The 20,578-nt window shown below is 34.6% G+C and overlaps 2 protein-coding genes and 1 non-coding gene across 3 annotated transcripts; 2 read left to right on the forward strand and 1 right to left on the reverse strand.

Annotated features, from left to right (window-relative positions):
- Nucleotides 1-905: 905 nt before the first annotated feature.
- Nucleotides 906-1,325, forward strand: LOC130956751 (uncharacterized). The gene has a single exon (XM_057883745.1). It carries the CDS (start codon nt 906-908, stop codon nt 1,323-1,325), a length of 420 nt encoding a protein of 139 aa, XP_057739728.1.
- A 3,799-nt stretch (nt 1,326-5,124) lies between these two features.
- Nucleotides 5,125-5,232, reverse strand: LOC130958480 (small nucleolar RNA R71). The gene has a single exon (XR_009077599.1). It is a non-coding gene; the product is annotated as a small nucleolar RNA R71 (small nucleolar RNA).
- An 11,110-nt stretch (nt 5,233-16,342) lies between these two features.
- On the forward strand, nt 16,343-17,476 carry LOC130956752 (putative F-box protein At3g10430). The gene has a single exon (XM_057883746.1). The coding sequence runs from the start codon at nt 16,343-16,345 to the stop codon at nt 17,474-17,476; it is 1,134 nt and encodes a 377-aa protein (XP_057739729.1).
- Nucleotides 17,477-20,578: the final 3,102 nt, after the last annotated feature.

Here is a 20,578-nt window from a genome sequence, read left to right on the forward strand (position 1 = left end):
ACTCTGTTCTAAATTAGAGAGCTAAAAAGATTGATACAGGAATTATAGGAGTAATTGTGAAAGACTTGGAGAGTATACCCATAGGGATGTTGTCAAGTACTAAGAAGTCAAGGTTGAGTATTAAGAAAGAAAAGAATCTCTAGATTGACGGAATAATGGTTATGTCTCTAGAAAGTGTGCTTTTAGAATTTCGTTTTCTAATTTGTATTGATGCTAATGACTTAATCTTTCCTGCATGGAGTAACCCATATTAATATAGTTATTGATTATGAATTATCTATCTATATCCCAAACTTACAATTATCATATTATAGAGTACAATATATATACAATATAATTTAGAAGGAACAGATTCAATAACAATTATACATAAGAGAAATCATTTACAAATTAGTAAAGGAACTATTAGAATATAGTATATCAACTTTCACTATTCTCAATCGCTATTTAATTAATAATAACCTTTAGAGGATGGTCAAGGCATGCAACCAAATATATAGATTGTAAAAAAAAATATTTATATATATATATATATATATATTTTAAATGACTGTAAATATATCTGATTTTAATATTATATTTATTCAAATACAAAAAACTGTTGACAAAAGAGAATAAAAAATATATTAAAGATTGGGATAAATCATCCCTTCCGGTATAGGTAAACCTATGCTCATTCAATATTTGCTTATGCTATAAGAAAAAGATTTTCAATGAGGCATTGTATATTGTTTTGACAGTATACATTTAAAATAACAAGCAATTTGCTACATTGAAGTCTGTGAAACCAAACACAGTTTAAAATAGTAACCTTTAGATTATAAAGTAGTAACTATAAATACCCTATACAAGGATAATCATCAGATTATATGTATTCATATTACATCCCTTTTCCCTACATCAACATGGGCCAAAGTGCTACCTCAGCAGAGATGAACCTGGAACAAGTTTTTCCGGATGATATCTTGCTTGAAATTTTTAGGAGAAGCGAGCCAAAAACAGTAGTGAGATGCAGGGCGCTAGGTAAAGTATGGAATGAGATATTATCTGAATATAGTTTTATGAAGGAGAACACGTTTGCAACTAAGGGTAAGCACTTGAATTTGCTTCTTCAGGTTGGTTTAGCTGCTTGGGTTTATTCGCCAGATAACATAAGTATGATTGATTGTGTCAGTGGAGCCGTCATACCATGTCAGCTGCCTGTTGAGATTGATCAATCTGGGTGGTGGAGTGTTATTGGGTCTAAAAATGGGATGCTATGCCTGAGATATAGTATCAATGGTTTTAATTCTGAGGTGTTGGTTTGGAATCTGATGAGCGGATAATTTGTACGCTTTTTGGCATTGTTTTTAGTATGTTTTTAGTATATTTGGTTTAGTTTTTAGTATATTCTTATTAGTTTTTAGTTAAAATTCACTTTTCTGGACTTTACTATGAGTTTGTGTATTTTTCTGTGATTTCAGGTATTTTCTGGCTGAAATTGAGGGACCTGAGCAAAAATCTGATTCAGAGACTGAAAAGGACTGCAGATGCTGTTGGATTCTGATCTCCCTGCACTCGAAGTGGATTTTCTGGAGCTACAGAAGCTCAATTGGCGCGCTCTCAATGGCGTTGGAAAGTAGACATCCTGGGCTTTCCAGCAATATATGATAGTCCATACTTTGCCCAAGATTTGATGGCCCAAACCGGCGTTCAAAGTCACCCTCAGAAATTCCAGCGTTAAACGCCGGAACTGGCACCTAAATGGGAGTTAAACGCCCAAACTGGCATAAAAGCTGGCGTTTAACTCCAAGAAGAGTCTCTACACGAAATTGCTTCATTGCTCAGCCCAAGCACACACCAAGTGGGCCCGGAAGTGGATTTTTATGTCATTTACTCATCTCTGTACACCCTAGGCTACTAGTTTTCTATAAGTAGGACCTTTTACTATTGTATCATATATCGGGGGGTAGCTATCTTCATTTTATGCTATCTTAGATCATTGGGAGGCTGGCCATTCGGCCATGCCTAGACCTTGTTCTTATGTATTTTCAACGGTGGAGTTTCTACACACCATAGATTAAGGTGTGGAGCTCTGCTGTACCTCGAGTATTAATGCAATTACTATTGTTCTTCTATTCAATTCCGCTTGTTCTTGTTCTAAGATATTCATTTGCACCCAAGAACATGATGAATGTGATGATTATGTGACACTCATCATCATTCTCACTTATGAACAAGTGACTGACAACCACTCTGTTCTACAAGCAAACAAGGCTCTAATGATTATCTCTTGGATTCCTGATACACGATGCATGGTTGATCGCCTGACAACCGAGTGCTCGCCTGACAAACGAGCCAGCCATTCCGTGAGATCAGAGTCTTCGTGGTATAGGCAAGAACTGATGGCGGCATTCAAGAGAATCCGGAAGGTCTAACCTTGTCTGTGGTATTCTGAGTAGGATTCAATGATTGAATGACTGTGACGTGCTTCAAACTCCTGAGGGCGGGGCGTTAGTGACAGACGCAAAAGAATCACTGGATTCTATTCCGGCCTGATTGAGAACCGACAGATGGATAGCCGTGCCGTGACAGGGTGCGTTGAACATTTCCACTGAGAGGATGGGAGGTAGCCACTGACAACGGTGAAACCCTTGCATAAGCTTGCCATGGAAAGGAGTAAGAAGGATTGGATGAAGACAGTAGGAAAGCAGAGAGACAGAAGGGAAGGCATCTTCATACGCTTATCTGAAGTTCCTACCAATGAATTACATAAGTACCTCTATCTTTATCTTTATGCTTTATTCGTATATCACTATATCCATTTGAGTCTGCCTGACTAAGATTTACAAGGTGACCATAGCTTGCTTCATACCAACAATCTCCGTGGGATCGACCCTTACTCGCGTAAGGTTTATTACTTGGACGACCCAGTGCACTTGCTGGTTAGTTGTGCAAAGTTGTGTTTATGCCATGGTATTGAGCACCAAGTTTTTGGGGCCATTACTAGGGATTAATTGAGTTGTGAAAAGTAGTGATCACAATTTCGCACACCAAGTTTTTGGCGCCGTTGCCGGGGATTGTTTTGTGTATGGACAACTGACGGTTCATCTTGTTGCTTAGATTAGGTATTTTTTTTTTCAGAGTTCTTAAGAATGAATTCTAGTGTTTCAAGGTGATGTTCTTATCATCACCAAAGCTGATTGATCCTCATCAATTTAGCTCTTGAATGCAATGTCCTGCTGAAGCTTGGCTAGCTATGTCTAATTCCTTTAGACTAAAGCTTTAGACTAACATTGCATGATTCCTGGAATTCTCATTAAGAATTTTGATACCTTTGTTTTCTTTTCCACTTAATTTTCGAAAAATCCAAAAAAATTACAAAATCATAAAAACCAAAAATATTTTATGTTTCTTGTTTGAGTCTAGAGTCTCATGTTAAGTTTGGTGTCAATTGCATGTTTCTGTTCTTTTTGCATTCATACATGTGTCTTCATTAATCTTCAAGTTGTTCTTGATGATTTTATCACTATGATTTTTAATTCTCTTGACTTGAGTGTTTATGTGTCTCATATGCATTCACATTTTGTTAGTGTCAGTAGTATACAAACTGCTAAGTTTGGTGTCTTGCATGCATTGTTATTTGATTTTAGTTGCATTTTGATTATTCCTTATTATTAAAAATCCAAAAATATTTTTAATTTGTGTCTTCTCAAGTCAATAATACAGAGAATTGAAGATTCAGAACATACAGCAGAGGAATTGCACAGAAAAAGCTGGGCGTTCAAAACGCCCAGTGAAGAAGGACAGACTGGCGTTTAAACGCCAGCCAGGGTACCTGGTTGGGCGTTTAACGCCCAAAAGGGTATAGTTTTGGGCGTTAAACGCCAGAATGTGCACCATTCTGGGCGTTTAACGCCATGATGGCACAAGGGGGAGGATTTTGTTTTCAAATCAATTTTTTTTCAAGTTTTCAAAGTTTTTCAAAATCAAATCTTTTTCAAATCATATCTTTTCAATCAAATGTTTTCAAAATCAATTTCTTTCCTTTTTCAAAGATACTTGCTATCAATTAATGATTTGATTCAACATTTCAAGTATGTTACCTTTTCTGTTGAGAAAGGTTTAATGTTTGAATTATATCTTTTCTTGTTAGGCAAGTCATTAATTTTTAAAATCAAATCTTTTTAAAATTGTTTTCAAATCATATCTTCTCAAGCACATATTTTTTTAAAACCAATCATATCTTCTTAACCTCATCTTTTTCAAAATAGTTTTCAATCAAATCTTTTTGACTTCTAATTTCAAAATCTTTTTCAAAAATCACTTGATTTCTTTCCCACTCTTATTTTCGAAAACTAATTAATGTTTTTCAAAAGGTTTTCAAATTCTTTTACTTGATTTTCGAAAATTACCTTCCCTCCTCTCACATCCTTCTATTTATGGACTAACACTATTCCTCAATGCACAATTCGAACTCCATCTTTCTTGATAAGTTCGAATTTTCTACCTCTGTCTTCTATTATTCTGTTCCTCTGACACCTCAAGGAATCTCTATACTGTGACATAGAGGATTCCATATTTTCTTGTTCTCTTCTCTTTCATATGAGCAGGAACAAAGACAAATGCATTCTTGTTGAAGCTGATCCTGAACCTGAAAGGACCTTGAAGCGAAAGCTAAGAGAAGCTAAAGCACAACTCTCTGTAGAGGACCTAACAGAAATCTTCAAAGAAGAAGACATGGCAGCCAAAAACAACAACAATGCAAACAATGCAAGGAAGGTGCTGGGTGACTTTACTGCACCTACTCCCGACTTTTATGGGAAAAGCATCTCTATCCCTGCCATTGGAGCAAACAACTTTGAGCTTAAGCCTCAATTAGTTTCTCTAATACAACAGAATTGCAAGTTCCATGGACTTCCATTGGAAGATCCTCATCAGTTTTTAGCTGAATTCTTGCAAATCTGTGACACTGTCAAGACTAATGGGGTAGACCCTGAGGTCTACAGACTTATGCTATTCCCTTTTGCTGTAAGAGACAGAGCTAGGGCATGGTTGGACTCACAACCTAAAGAAAGCCTGGACTCATGGGAAAAGCTAGTCAATGCCTTCTTGGCAAAGTTCTTTCCACCTCAAAAATTGAGTAAGCTTAGAGTGGAAGTCCAAACCTTCAGACAGAAGGATGGAGAATCCCTCTATGAAGCTTGGGAAGGATACAAACAATTGATCAGAAAATGTCCTTCTGACGTGCTTTCTGAATGGAGCATCATAGGTATTTTCTATGATGGTCTCTCTGAACTATCCAAGATGTCTTTGGATAGCTCTGCTGGAGGATCTCTTCATTTGAAGAAGACACCTACAGAAGCTCAAGAGCTGATTGAAATGGTTACAAATAACCAATTCATGTACACTTCTGAAAGGAATCCTGTGAACAATGGGACAAATCAGAAGAAAGGAGTTCTTGAGATTGATACTCTGAATGTCATTCTGGCTCAGAACAAGATATTGACTCAACAAGTCAATTTGATTTCTCAAAGTTTGTTTGGAATGCAAAATGCACCAAGCAGTACTAAGGATGCTTCATCTGAAGAAGAAGCCTATGATCCTGAGAACCCTTCAATGGAAGAGGTGAATTACCTAGGAGAACCCTATGGAAACACCTATAATTCTTCATGGAGAAATCACCCAAATTTCTCATAGAAGAATCAAGAAAGACCTCAACAAGGTTTTAACAACAATAATGGTGGAAGAAACAGGTTTAGCAATGGCAAGCCTTTTCCATCATCTTCTCAGCAACAGACAGAGAATTCTAAGCAGAACCCCTCTGACTTAGCAACTATGGTCTCTGATCTAATCAAAACCACTCAAAGTTTCATGACTGAAACAAGGTCCTCCATTAGGAATTTGGAGGCACAAGTGGGACAGCTGAGCAAGAAAGTTACTGAACTCCCTCCTAGTACTCTCCCAAGCAATACAGAAGAAAATCCAAAAGGAGAGTGCAAGGCCATCAACATGGCCGAATTTGGAGAGGAAGGAGAGGAAGTGAACGCCACTGAGGAAGACCTCAGTGGGCGTGCACTGACCTCCATTGAGTTCCCCTATGAGGAACCATAGGAATCTGAGGCTCAAAATGAGACCATAGAGATTCCATTGGACTTACTTCTGCCTTTCATGAGCTCTGATGAGTATTCTTCCTCTGAAGAGGACGAGTATGTCACTGAAGAGCAAGTTGCTAAATACCTTGGAGCAATCATAAAGCTAAATGACAAGTTATTTGGAAATGAGACTTGGGAGAATAAACCTCCTTTGCTCACCAAAGAACTGGATGACTTGTCTAGGCAGAAATTACCTCAAAAGAGACAGGACCCTGGGAAGTTTTCACTACCTTGTACCATAGGCACCATGACCTTCAAGAAGGCTCTGTGTGACTTAGGGTCAAGTGTAAACCTCATGCCTCTCTCTGTAATGGAGAAGTTAGGGATCTTTGAGGTGCAAGCTGCAAAAATCTCATTAGAGATGGCAGACAACTCAAGAAAACAAGCCTATGGACTTGTAGAGGATGTTCTGGTAAAGGTTGAAGATCATTACATCCCTACTGATTTTATAGTCCTAGAGACTGGGAAGTGCATGGATGATTCCATCATCCTTGGCAGACCCTTCCTAGCCACAGCAAAGGCTGTGATTGATGTTGATAGAGGAGAGTTGATCATTCAAGTGAATGAAGAATCCTTGGTGTTTAAAGCTCAAGGATATCCCTCTGTCACCATGGAGAGGAAGCATGAAGAGCTTCTCTCAAAACAGAGCCCCCACAGTCAAACTCTAAGTTTGGTGTTGGGAGGCCACAACCAAACTCTAAGTTTGGTGTTGAACCCCCACATTCAAACTCTAAGTTTGGTGTTGAACCCCCACATTCAAACTCTAAGTTTGGTGTTGGGAGGTTCCAACATTGCTCTGAGAAAATGTGAGGCTCCATGAGAGCCATCTGTCAAGCTACTGACATTAAAGAAGCGCTTGTTGGGAGGCAACCCAATGTTATATTTTATCTATTTTCTTTTGTTATTTTATGTTTTTTGTAGGTTGATGATCATGAGAAGTCACAAAATCCATTGAAAAAGCAAAAACAGAATGAAAAACAGGAAGAAAAACAGCACACCCTGGAGGAAGAACCCACTGGCGTTTAAACGCCAGTGAGGCTAGCAGATGGGCATTTAACGCCCAGTCTGGCACCATTCTGGGCGTTTAACGCCAGAAAGGGGCACCAGACTGGCGTTAAACGCCAGAAAAGGGCAAGAACCTGGCGTTAAACGCCAGAAATGGGCACCAGCCCGGCGTTTAACGCCAGAATTGGCTCAAAACGTGATTTTGCATGCCATTTAGTGCAGGGATGACTTTTCCTTGACACCACAGGATCTGTGGACCCCACAGGATCCCCACCAACCCCACCACTCTCTCTCTTCTTCACCCATTCACCAATCACCTCAACACCTCTTCCCCAAAAAACCCTTCACCTATCAAATCCCATCTTCCTCTTCACCACTCACATCCATCCTTCATAAAACCCTACCTACCTCACCATTCAAATTCAAACCACTTTCCCTCCCAAACCCACCCTTACTTGACCGAACCTTACCCTTCCCCCTCCCCTATATATACCCTTCTTCACCCCTTCATTTTCACACAACCTAAACACCACTTCTCTCCCTCTTTGGCCGAACATAAAAGCCATTCCCTTCTTCCTCATTTCTTATTCTTCTACTCTCTTCTTTCCTCTTTTTGCTCGAGGACGAGCAACCCTTTTAAGTTTGGTGTGGTAAAAGCGTTGCTTTTTCATTTTTCCATAACCATTTATGGCATCCAAGGCCGGAGAAACCTCTAGAAAGAGGAAAGGGAAGGCAAAAGCTTCTACCTCCGAGTCATGGGAGATGGAGAGATTCATCTCAAGGGTGCATCAAGACCACTTCTATGAAGTTGTGGCCTTGAAGAAGGTGATCCCCGAGGTCCCTTTTTCACTCAAAAAGAGTGAATATCCGGAGATCCGACATGAGATCCGAAGAAGAGGTTGGGAAGTCCTCACCAACCCCATTCAACAAGTCAGAATCTTGATGGTTCAAGAGTTCTATGCCAATGCATGGATCACCAAGAACCATGATCAAAGTGTGAACCCGAATCCAAAGAATTATCTTACTATGGTTCGGGGGAAATACTTGGATTTTATTCCGGAAAGTGTAAGGTTGGCATTCAATTTGCCCATGATGCAAGGAGATGAACACCCTTACACTAGAAGGGTCAACTTTGATCAAAGGTTGGACCAAGTCCTCACAGTCATATGTGAAGAGGGCGCCCAATGGAAGAGAGATTCAAGAGAGAAGCCGGTTCAATTGAGAAGGCATGACCTCAAACCTGTGGCTAAAGGATGGTTGGAGTTTATCCAACGCTCAATCATTCCCACTAGCAACCGGTCCGAAGTTACCATAGACCGGGCTATCATGATTCATAGCATCATGATTGGAGAAGAAATAGAAGTTCATGAGGTTATAGCTCAAGAGCTTTATAAGGTGGCGGACAAGTCCTCTACCTTGGCAAGGTTAGCCTTCCCTCATCTCATTTGTCACCTCTGTTATTCAGTTGGAGTTGACATAGAGGGAGACATCCCTATTGATGAGGACAAGCCCATCACTAAGAAGAGGATGGAGCACACAAGAGACCCCACTCATCATGAGATCCCTGAGATTCCTCAAGGGATGTACTTTCCTCCACAAAACTATTGGGAGCAACTAAACACCTCCCTAGGAGAATTGAGTTCCAACATGGGACAACTAAGGATGGAGCATCAAGAACACTCCATCATCCTCCATGAAATTAGAGAAGATCAAAGAATCACGAGAGAGGAACAACAAAGACAAGGAAGAGACATTGAGGAGCTCAAGCACTCCATAGGATCTTCAAGAGGAAGAAAGAGCCACCATCACTAAGGTGGACCCGTTCTTTAATCTCCTTGTTCTTTATTTTCTGTTTTTCGAATTTTAGTGCTTATGTTTATCTATGTTTGTGTCTTGTGATCATTAGTGTCTTAGTGTCTATGCCTTAAAGTTATGAATGTCCTATGAATCCATCACCTTTCTGAAAAAAAAAACGTGCTTAATTGAAAAGAAAAAGAATTGCATGAATTTTGAATTTTATAACAGTTTAATTATTTTGATGTGGTGGCAATATTTTTGTCTTCTGAATGTATGCTTAAAAAGTGCATATGTCTTTTGAATTTGTGGTTCATGAATGTTGGCTCTTGAAAGAATGATGAAAAAGGAGACATGTTACTGAGGATCTGAAAAATCATTAAAAATGATTCTTGAAGCAAGAAAAAGCAGTGACTACAAAAAAAAAAGAGGCGAAAAAAAAACGAAAAAGAAAGAGAAAAAGAAAGAAAAAGAAAGAAATAAAGTTGTGATCCAAGGCAAAAAGAGTGTGCTTAAGAACCCTGGACACCTCTAATTGGGGACTCTAGCAAAGCTGAGTCACAATCTGAAAGGTTCACCCAATTATATGTCTGTGGCATGTATGTATCCGGTGGTAATACTGGAAGACAGAGTGCTTTGGGCCACGGCCAAGACTCATAAAGTAACTGTGTTCAAGAATCATCATACTTAACTAGGAGAATCAATAACACTATCTGGATTCTGAGTTCCTAAAGAAGCCAATCATTCTGAGTTGCAAAGGATAGAGTGAGATGCCAAAACTGTTCAGAGGCAAAAAGCTAAAAGCCCCGCTCATCTAATTAATACTGATCTTCATAGATATTTTTGGAATTCATTGCATATTCTCTTCTTTTTATCTTATTTTATTTTTAGTTGCTTGGGGACAAGCAACAATTTAAGTTTGGTGTTGTGATGAGCGGATAATTTGTACGCTTTTTGGCATTGTTTTTAGTATGTTTTTAGTATATTTGGTTTAGTTTTTAGTATATTTTTATTAGTTTTTAGTTAAAATTCACTTTTCTGGACTTTACTATGAGTTTGTGTGTTTTTCTGTGATTTCAGGTATTTTCTGGCTGAAATTGAGGGACCTGAGCAAAAATCTGATTCAGAGACTGAAAAGGACTATAGATGCTGTTGGATTCTGACCTCCCTGCACTCGAAGTGGATTTTCTGGAGCTACAGAAGCCCAATTGGCACGCTCTCAACGGCGTTGGAAAGTAGACATCCTGGGCTTTCCAGCAATATATGATATTCCATACTTTGCCCAAGATTTGATGGCTCAAACCGGCGTTCAAAGTCACCCTCAGAAATTCCAGCGTTAAACGCCGAAACTGGCACCTAAATGGGAGTTAAACGCCCAAACTGGCATAAAAGCTGGCGTTTAACTCCAAGAAGAGTCTCTACACGAAATTGCTTCATTGCTCAGCCCAAGCACACACCAAGTGGGCCCGGAATTGGATTTTTATGTCATTTACTCATCTCTGTACACCCTAGGCTACTAGTTTTCTATAAGTAGGACCTTTTACTATTGTATCATATATCGGGGGGTAGCTATCTTCATTTTATGCTATCTTAGATCATTGGGAGGCTGGCCATTCGGCCATGCCTAGACCTTGTTCTTATGTATTTTCAACGGTGGAGTTTCTACACACCATAGATTAAGGTGTGGAGCTCTGCTGTACCTCGAGTATTAATGCAATTACTATTATTCTTCTATTCAATTCCGCTTGTTCTTGTTCTAAGATATTCATTTGCACCCAAGAACATGATGAATGTGATGATTATGTGACACTCATCATCATTCTCACTTATGAACAAGTGACTGACAACCACTCTGTTCTACAAGCAAACAAGGCTCTAATGATTATCTCTTGGATTCCTGATACACGATGCATGGTTGATCGCCTGACAACCGAGTGCTCACCTGACAAACGAGCCAGCCATTTCGTGAGATCAGAGTCTTCGTGGTATAGGCAAGAACTGATGGCGGCATTCAAGAGAATCCGGAAGGTCTAACCTTGTCTGTGGTATTCTGAGTAGGATTCAATGATTGAATGACTGTGACGTGCTTCAAACTCCTGAGGGCGGGGCGTTAGTGACAGACGCAAAAGAATCACTGGATTCTATTCCGGCCTGATTGAGAACCGACAGATGGATAGCCGTGCCGTGACAGGGTGCGTTGAACATTTCCACTGAGAGGATGGGAGGTAGCCACTGACAACGGTGAAACCCTTGCATAAGCTTGCCATGGAAAGGAGTAAGAAGGATTGGATGAAGACAGTAGGAAAGCAGAGAGACAGAAGGGAAGGCATCTTCATACGCTTATCTGAAGTTCCTACCAATGAATTACATAAGTACCTCTATCTTTATCTTTATGCTTTATTCGTATATCACTATATCCATTTGAGTCTGCCTGACTAAGATTTACAAGGTGACCATAGCTTGCTTCATACCAACAATCTCCGTGGGATCGACCCTTACTCGTGTAAGGTTTATTACTTGGACGACCCAGTGCACTTGCTGGTTAGTTGTGCAAAGTTGTGTTTATGCCATGGTATTGAGCACCAAGTTTTTGGGGCCATTACTAGGGATTAATTGAGTTGTGAAAAGTAGTGATCACAATTTTGCACACCAGAATCCCCTTCTCAAAAGTCTTCGGTGCTTGGAAGACCCTGCTGACAAACTTTGCCGTCAAGCTATGATCGGGTATGCATTTGGTTTCACTCCTAGAACTGATAAGTATTTCATTGTACATGTATCAAAGAGGCATATCAGAGATCGATTTCTTCATTGCAATGTATATGACTCGGCTTATGGGAAATGGAGACATGGTTATATTAAGGATCAAAGGCTGAAGAATCTGGGTGAAAGTTCTGCCGTATACGGAGGCAAGGCTTTTTGGATCAATTGGGTGGGAAGGCAATCCAATATTGCCAGTGATATAGTTATCTTTGACGTGGTGACATTCGAAATCCAAAAAATTAAGATAAGTCATTCTCCAAACCAGGATCGAAAGCCATATTTTCAATCTATCACTGTTTTTCAAGACAATTTGTGTTTAATGAGTTATGAAATATCCAATATGGGATGGCACACTATTTTATCTAAGGTTGACATTGAAACCTTCAATATTGTTCCTTGGATAAAGTTTATGGAGAATAGGCAAAGGAAAATTCATTGCAACCCCAGTTTTATTATTGGTGAAGATCTAATCAGAGTTCACGAAAGGATTAAAAGTTCAAAGAGGACAAATTTACCTATTTCAACAGAGGTCTGAGTATCCAAAGTCAATATGATTACTCACAAAAGGAATATCATTTACTATAGTTCATGGCCCTATGAAATATGTCTCAAGTCTGCTACAATTGTATCCCAAGGGTTGCTTATTCCCTGAGGGTTCTGTGTTGTTAGTTGAAGTAGTATTATTAATATTTCTTTTATATTATTAGTTGGTTTATCAAGTGTTGTAATTATGTAATTGTATCAGTTATTAATAAGTATATCAAGAAGTGTTTCCTAATGTGATTTTTGCTCATATTCATAAGTAGTTGTTTCAATTATTGATAAGTAATTGATGAAGTGTTATTACTATTTATAAAATCATTCAAAATATATATTTGATTTAATATGCTATTATGATTGATTTTAAAGAATTTTGATTTGTTTAGAAAGCCAATGTATTCATGAAATTATCTTTTAGTATTTGGGGTTTATGGATTTAGAATTTAGGGTTTAGTAATTAGGGTTTAAGGTTAGGGTTAGGTTTAGCTTTTAAGATTTTGGATTTATAATTTATTATTGGATGTCTATATTATTTAGAAGCAAATACCTATTTTCAAAAAGCAAGATTATTGAATATCAAAGACTTTTTAGACAAAAAAAATTGAAGATAAAAAAAGAAATATCACTCAATAGCCATTCCAACCCATTATTCACTCCCACATCAAAAAAAAAAAAACTCACTCAGAACACCAAAATACAATGCAGCAGTAGGTAGAATTAGCAATATAAGAAGCAACTACAAATCTAAATAGAGTACCTGTGAAGTGAAGCCTACTGCCCTTGGTACTCACTAACCCCAAACAATCATCAAATCAATCAATATAAACCCTACTGCATGTTCTGATAGAAGATCTTCACACCTTTCATCATCAGATCGAAGAGAGAAGCTATTCATCGCCGCTATGCTCAGAACTGAGAGAACGCTACAGCAGGCAACAATAGAGCAGAAGTAGAAATCATAGGGAAAAATCATATCGTGATATCGGCCTTCTTCATATAGACCTTAGCCTTTCCATATCTATGGAAGAGTTGTTGAGAGACATGACATGCAAAGTCTGAGAAGAAGAAGAATGCGAACGCTGTCAGTAGCCGTTTCCAAAAGATCCCTACAATTGAAATAAGCAGTGGAGTGAAAAGTGAATTATAGGATATGGGATAAGAAACAGTAAAATAGAATAGCTGTGGAAAAGGGATTTATATGCGTGAGGCAAATTGAAAGGGCATAAGAAATGGATGAGGGTTGCAAATAATCTTTTTATCTTCCAAGAGAGATTTATCTACAACATTACTAATGCCAAGTGTCAAGATAAAAAAAATGGAAATCACTCAATAGCTATTCCAATCTATTCCAATCCATCGTTCACTTTCACATAAAAAAAAATCACTGAGCATACCAAAACACGGTACAGAAGTAGGTAGAATTAGCAATATGACAAACAACTATAAATCTAAATAGAGTACCTATAAAGTGAAGTCTGCTGCCCTCGGTAATCACTAACCCCAAACAATCATCAAATCAATCAATGTAAATCCTACTGTATGTTCTGATAGAAGATCTTCACCCCTTTCATTATCAGAACGGAGAGAGAAGCTATTCATGGCCGCCATGCTAAGAACTAAGAGAACGCTGCAGCAGGCAATTATAGAGTATAGGTGAAAATCATAGGGTTAAATCATATCCACTGTAGCCTTTGTGGATCCATGGAAGAGTTGTTGAGAGATATGAAATTCAAAACCTGACAAGAAGAAGAATGCGAACACCACCATGCTGTTTCCAAAAGACCCCTACAATTGAAATAAGAAGTGGAGTGAAAAGGAGTTTATAGGGTATGGGATAAGAAACACTAAAATAGTTGCATTAAGTGGAAAGGGGGTTTATAGGCGTGAAGCAAATTGGAAGGGCATAGGGAATGTGTGAGAGTTGCAGATAATCTTTTTATATTCCAATAAAAATATATCTATCACATCAATGTTTCTCTACTCAGTCAAAATTAAAATAATAGAATCAAAATAAAAGAGAATAGTCAATATTTTATTAATTATTATTATTATTATTATAATATAGAATTGAATTGTATTTTTTGATGACTTAAATTTAAATTTCAATTAGAATTAAATTAAATTTTAGTAATTAAAATGAATTAATAAAATTCTAGAATTGAATTGAATCTCAGTATTTAAAGTATCTATAAAATAAATTAAAATTGTATAACAGACAACTTCATTTTTTATTAATATAATATCATCTTTATTCAATAAATATATTTATTTATTAAACTATATGGAATAATTTAAATACATCTGAAAATTTTAGATTTTAAAGCCACTAATAATTATTAAGTTGAAGGAAAGGGAAAATAAGAAAATGAAGATACTTCTTAAAACTGAAAAATATAACGACTAATGACTAAAAAGAAAACAAATATACTACTATTTTAAAAACAAAAGAGAATACTTAATATTATATCAATTATATAGAATTGAATTGAATTTTATGATGAATTAAAGTTTAACTAGAATTGAATTAAATTTTAGTTTTTAAAATGAGTTAATCAATTTTAGACCAAAAAAATTTAAATCTAAAAAAATATAGAGGGGGTAAAATAATTACTCTTTAAGTATAAAAATAAAATTAATTGGAGACAAATATGTACCCACATTGTCATAGATTCTTTGATATCCCAATTTTAATTATTAGATTAATCAACATATTAATTTACAGTTAAATCTGTAAAAAAAAAACATTCTTACGCAATAAAAAAAAGTGGAGAAAACTAAAATCTGAAGAAAATACAAGAAAATCAGTATATTCTGCTTTTTCATTCCCACCATTTGACCTCCAGCATTTACATATCCATTAAGGCCCCTACAATTGAAATAAGAAGTGGAGTGAAAAAGGGTTTATAGGGTATGGGATAAGAAACACTAAAATAGGATAGCCATGAAAAAAAAAGTTTATAGGCGTGAGGCAAATTAGAAGGGCATAGAGAATGGGTGAAAGTTGCAGATAATCTTTTTATATTCTAAGAGAGATTTATCTATCACATCAATGTTTCTCTACTCATTCAAAATTAAAATAATAGAAGAAAATAAAAGAGAATAGTCAACATTTTATAAATTATTATTATTATTATTATTATTATTATTATTATTATTATTATTATTATATAGAATTGAATTGCATTTTTTGATGACTTAAATTTCAATTAGAATTAAATTAAATTTTAGTAATTAAAATGAATTAATAAAAATTCTAGAATTGAATTGAATTTCAGTATTTAAAATATCTATAAAACAAATTAAAATTTTATAACAGACAACTTTATCTTTTATTAATATAACATCATCATTATTCAATAAATATATTTTAATATTAAACTATATGGAATAATTTAAATACATCTGAAAATTTTAGATTTTAAAACCACTAATATTTATTAAGTTGAAGGAAAGGGAAAATAAGAAAATGAAAATACTTTATCAAACTGAAAAATATAATGACCAATGACTAAAAATAAAATAAATATACTATTTTAAAAACAAAAGAGAATACTTAATATTATATTAATTATATAGAATTGAATTGAATTTTATGATGAATTAAAGTTTAACTAGAATTGAATTAAATTTTAGCTTTTAAAATGAGTTAATCAATTTTAGACCAAAAAAATTTAAATAAAAAAATATAGAGGGGGTTAAAATAATTACTCTTTAGGTATAAAAATAAAATTAATTGGAGACAAATATGTACCCACATTGTCATAGATCCTTTTACATTCCAATTCTAATTATTAGATTAATCAACATATTAATTTACAGTTGAACCTGTACAAAAACAAAATATTCTTACACCATGAAAAAAAAGTATAGAAAACTAAAATCTGAAGAAAATATAAGAAAATCAATATATTATACTTTTTTATTCCCACCATTTGACCTCCAGCATTTACATATCCATTAAGGTAGAGTGTACTTTAATAACATATTCTCTTCACCACATGTAGGATTTTTTAAATTTCAGACACTAGAATTCTATATTTATATCAAGTATTGTTGTTAACAAACTCACATTAGAAGCTTGAAATACCATTTACAGTGATTTAGTGAAAATGAGTGATATCACACCCAATCATTCTTTTTTCCAGGATCAAAAGTTGCCTAACGAGTTGATGATGGATATATTTTTCAAGGCCGACCTGAAAACTCTGATGCAGTGTAGGGTTCTTAATAAGTTCTGGAATGAAATGCTCTCACCCTATAGTTTAATGAAAGAGCTTACATTTAAGAACATGGATAAATATACAAGTGTGTTTATCCATATTGAGCTTTCATCATGGGAAAATTCAACAATGAATATGACAAGCATTGATCCTATTGACGGTGCCGTCAGGTCATGCGAGCTACCATTCACCGTATCTAATCTTGGTTGGTGGAATGTCATTGGTTCAGACTATGGCAATATTTGTATAAGATACACTATCGGTGGCTTTTTGTCTGAGTTGATTGTGTGGAATCTTTTGATGAAATGTGTCAGGTTTCTTTCTGATCCTGCTTCTAAACAATGTTGTCAAGCTATTTTTGGTTATGCATTTGGGTATATTCGAAATACTGATAATTATTTCGTTGTTTATGTTTCAAAGCGGCATTTTAATGATAAGTTTTTGCAATACCATGTGTTCAACTCATCACAAGGCTCTTGGATTAATGGTACAAGCAAGAACTTAAGGCTACATAGGTTAGGATATCACAGTGTTGTCTATCAAGCAAAGGCATTTTGGATTAATTGGGTGGAAAGTACACAATATTCTGTTGCTAATTGTGTTGTCATGTTCGATATATATCTTTGCGAGTTTAAGAAAATAAAGATTCCAAGAAAAGCAATTAAAGACTTTCAATATCTTATTGTTTATGAGGATATTCTTTGCTTTGTATCTCATGAGAGTAGACCAGATGGAAATCAGGTCAACTTTTGGAAGGTAGATATCGAAGATGGTGGCTTTTTACATTGGAAGCGTATAACAGGGATAACTAATGTTGGTATTATTACTAATCCTAGCCTAAAGGTTGGTGCTGAATTCCTAATGTTTAATGAAGATGACAGAAGCAATGATAATGATAATATTGCAGCATCTCATGGATTTTCTATCTCTAAGCTCAATATGCATACTAGAGGTAGCGAAACTTTTGTATATAAAACACGGATACAAGATATGATGTTTAAGTCTGTTACTAAGGTTCTTTAAGGTTTGCTTAGGCCACGAAGGATGTAAGAATTGTACCACAATTATTTCTTATAAAAAAATATTATATATATGATAGTGTTATACTTTAAGAAGTTCTTTAGGTTCTTATGTTTCAAATTTAAATTCCAGCTTTATGTTGACTTGCTTTATTATAATTATCTGATTATTATTAAGAGGATTAATTTATTTGATATAGTTATGTACATTATTCTCATCCTTTACTCCTATTTTTATTTCATTTAACTTCACAATCTTCTAAAAGATATCATTTAATTAACAATTTATTTGTGAACTTGAATTTATTAATAAGAGAAGGTTTATCATATATTCAGATTAATTCATAGGAACCATTTTAGAAGTCTGATTGTGTTTATTTGATAATTGAAGCCAAACATAGATAAGAGACCCTATGAAATTGATGCCATTGAGGTGAATTTTTAAAGAAAGTAAAATAAAAAGAATCACTAACCATTATCACTAAATATTTATATTATATGTTGTAAAGATTTTTACATATGTCTCCGTTGTTATTATGTGAGGCATGGAATAATAGTATGTGTACATAAGTTAAAATGCTAAAATTACTATTTTTTGTCATTATTTTAAATTCATTTAAGAAATTAATGTATTCGAAATTTTGTACTTCTCAATTTCCTTAGATATATTAACTAAATTTAGAGAATAAATTAAATACCTATTTTGAAGAAAAAGAGGAATATTTAATATCAATTAATCTTTAGACAAAAAAATATAAAAATATAGAAGTAGGTAAAATAAAGAATTTTTACCTAAAATAAATTATGTAGAAAAATAAAGTTTTGAACATTTTTGAACATTTTTTTCAAAATTTTATTTAAAATAAGAAATTTAAAAATTTTATAAATTACAAATCATGTTGATTCTTTTTTAGTAACAGAAGAAAATAGAAAAAATTGTCTAAAATGTAGAAATAGATTTTTAAAAAGTATCTTAGATTTAGGGTTTAAGATTTAGGATTATAGTGTTGGGTTGACCTTTTACAATTTGAAATTTAGGTTTGAGTTGTTTTGAAATTTAGGATTTAGGAGTTATAGATAATGATATCCAATTAATGTATTTAATAAAATTTAAAAATAAAATCCTAGAAGTAGATTAAAGATGAATTGTTAGGTAAGAAAAAAAGCATCAAAAAAAGAAGTTGACTAAATTGATGAACTATTTTTTTAAAAACTTATTTAAATAATTAATGAAAAATTTTATGGAGTACAAATAATACCGAAATCTTTTGTACGTGAAGATAATAGATACCGTGTTTACATATATATTATTGATGTAAAAAATATATGCCAAATTAATAGAACCACATCCCATAAACGGTGAAATTGTTGGGATTGAGGTGTATTTATAAAGAAGGAAAAAAATTACTCACCATTATAATTTGAAATTGTTTATTAATAATAATTATATTTTCTAAAATAACTGTTTTGTAATCTTTTAAATTCAAGAAATTAATCTATTCGAATAATTATTTTGTTTAGATATATTAAGTAAAATTAAAAAATAAAATAGATACCTATTTTGAAAAAAAAAGTAATATTTCATATCAATTAAGCTTTAGAGAAAATTTTTTAAAATAAATCTAAATATGTATTTATATAAAATAAAGAATTTATAGGTATAAAAAAATATTTATCAGAGAAAGAAGTTGTTTAAATTCATGGATAATTTATTTAAAAACTTTTGTAAGCGGAGAGAATAGATAAATTAGTTAAATATATATAAATTGATGTATAAAAAATGCAATTTTTCTAGAAGCCAATCATGAATAAAAAATATCTGTTTTAAAATCTTAAAAAGTCCTTTAAAAAAATTGATGTAAAAAATTCATATTAAAAATTTTAGTATAGTAACATACAATAAAAATTTATGAGTAAAAAATAATATCCATTATTTAACCATAGTTGGATAACTACTATTGATCTACAGAGCACACCACAAACTCCAATAATCACAAAAGAGATTTTATAGGTTGTACTCTTTAAACTTCATCATTTCCTTCTAGCTCAAGTACAATATATTATTAGAAAGCTTTGTAGAAAAAACCACATTAGCCCTATAGCTCAGCTAGAAATATTTATTTAACAATTATCATAGTATAGAATATTTATATAAATTCACTAAATTTCTCCAACAGCAGCACATTATTTTTTGAATTATGAGGTGTGGTTCTATCACTTCGATATTCTGTTTTAGTGTAAAAATATCCATTAACAATACACATCAAACTTCATCTACAAAGAAAGATTTGCCTGAAGATGTACTAGTGGAGATCTTCGTGAAGACCGAGCCAAAGACTGTTGCGAGGTGCAGATGTTTGAGCAAACGATGGTACCGCCAATTATCTTCCTATCAATTTGTGAAGAGAAATTTTTTTGCAACCAAAGGTAGGCATTTCAGCATTCTCTTAACATTTGGTTTTTCTCCGTGGGAAATCGGGCGTGATTGGCTTACAAGCATTCATGGAGAATCTCAAGCCACTGCACCTATTAGGTTACCATTCAATACATCCGAATTTGGATGGTGGAGTGTCATTGGGTGTGACAATGGGTTGGTGTGTTTGAGGTACAGCTTTCATGGACTCCCATCCGAGATCATGCTGTGGAATCCTCTAACAAGGTGAACACGAATTTTAAAAGATCCTGGATCAGTTCGTTCTTTGCATGCTGTTTGTATATGTAATTTTGGATATACAAGTGGCATTGATCAGTACTATGTAGTTCACGCTTATAAGAGGAGTTTTCGAGACAGGAGGCTGGAGTTCACATATTATGATTCTCGAATGAACGACTGGACTGAGCATGTCATCGAAGACAAAGTAATTCAGAAGTTAGGACCGAATAGCGTTTGGCTGAATGGTGTTGTGTTCTGGATTAATTAGGTTGGTGAGGACTATATCCATCCACTTTGTGTTGTGTGTTATGAATTAAAATCAGGCCAGCTTAATCGGTACACAATCCCGAAGATAGCCAAGAACAAGTTCCAATATCTTTCGGCTTTTAATGATAAGGTCTGCTATATTTCATATAATAGTACATGTCAAGATGATAAGATCGGGATATGGAA

This window comes from Arachis stenosperma, chromosome 10, assembly GCF_014773155.1.
Source record: "Arachis stenosperma cultivar V10309 chromosome 10, arast.V10309.gnm1.PFL2, whole genome shotgun sequence".
In the NCBI taxonomy this organism is placed as follows: domain Eukaryota; kingdom Viridiplantae; phylum Streptophyta; class Magnoliopsida; order Fabales; family Fabaceae; genus Arachis; species Arachis stenosperma.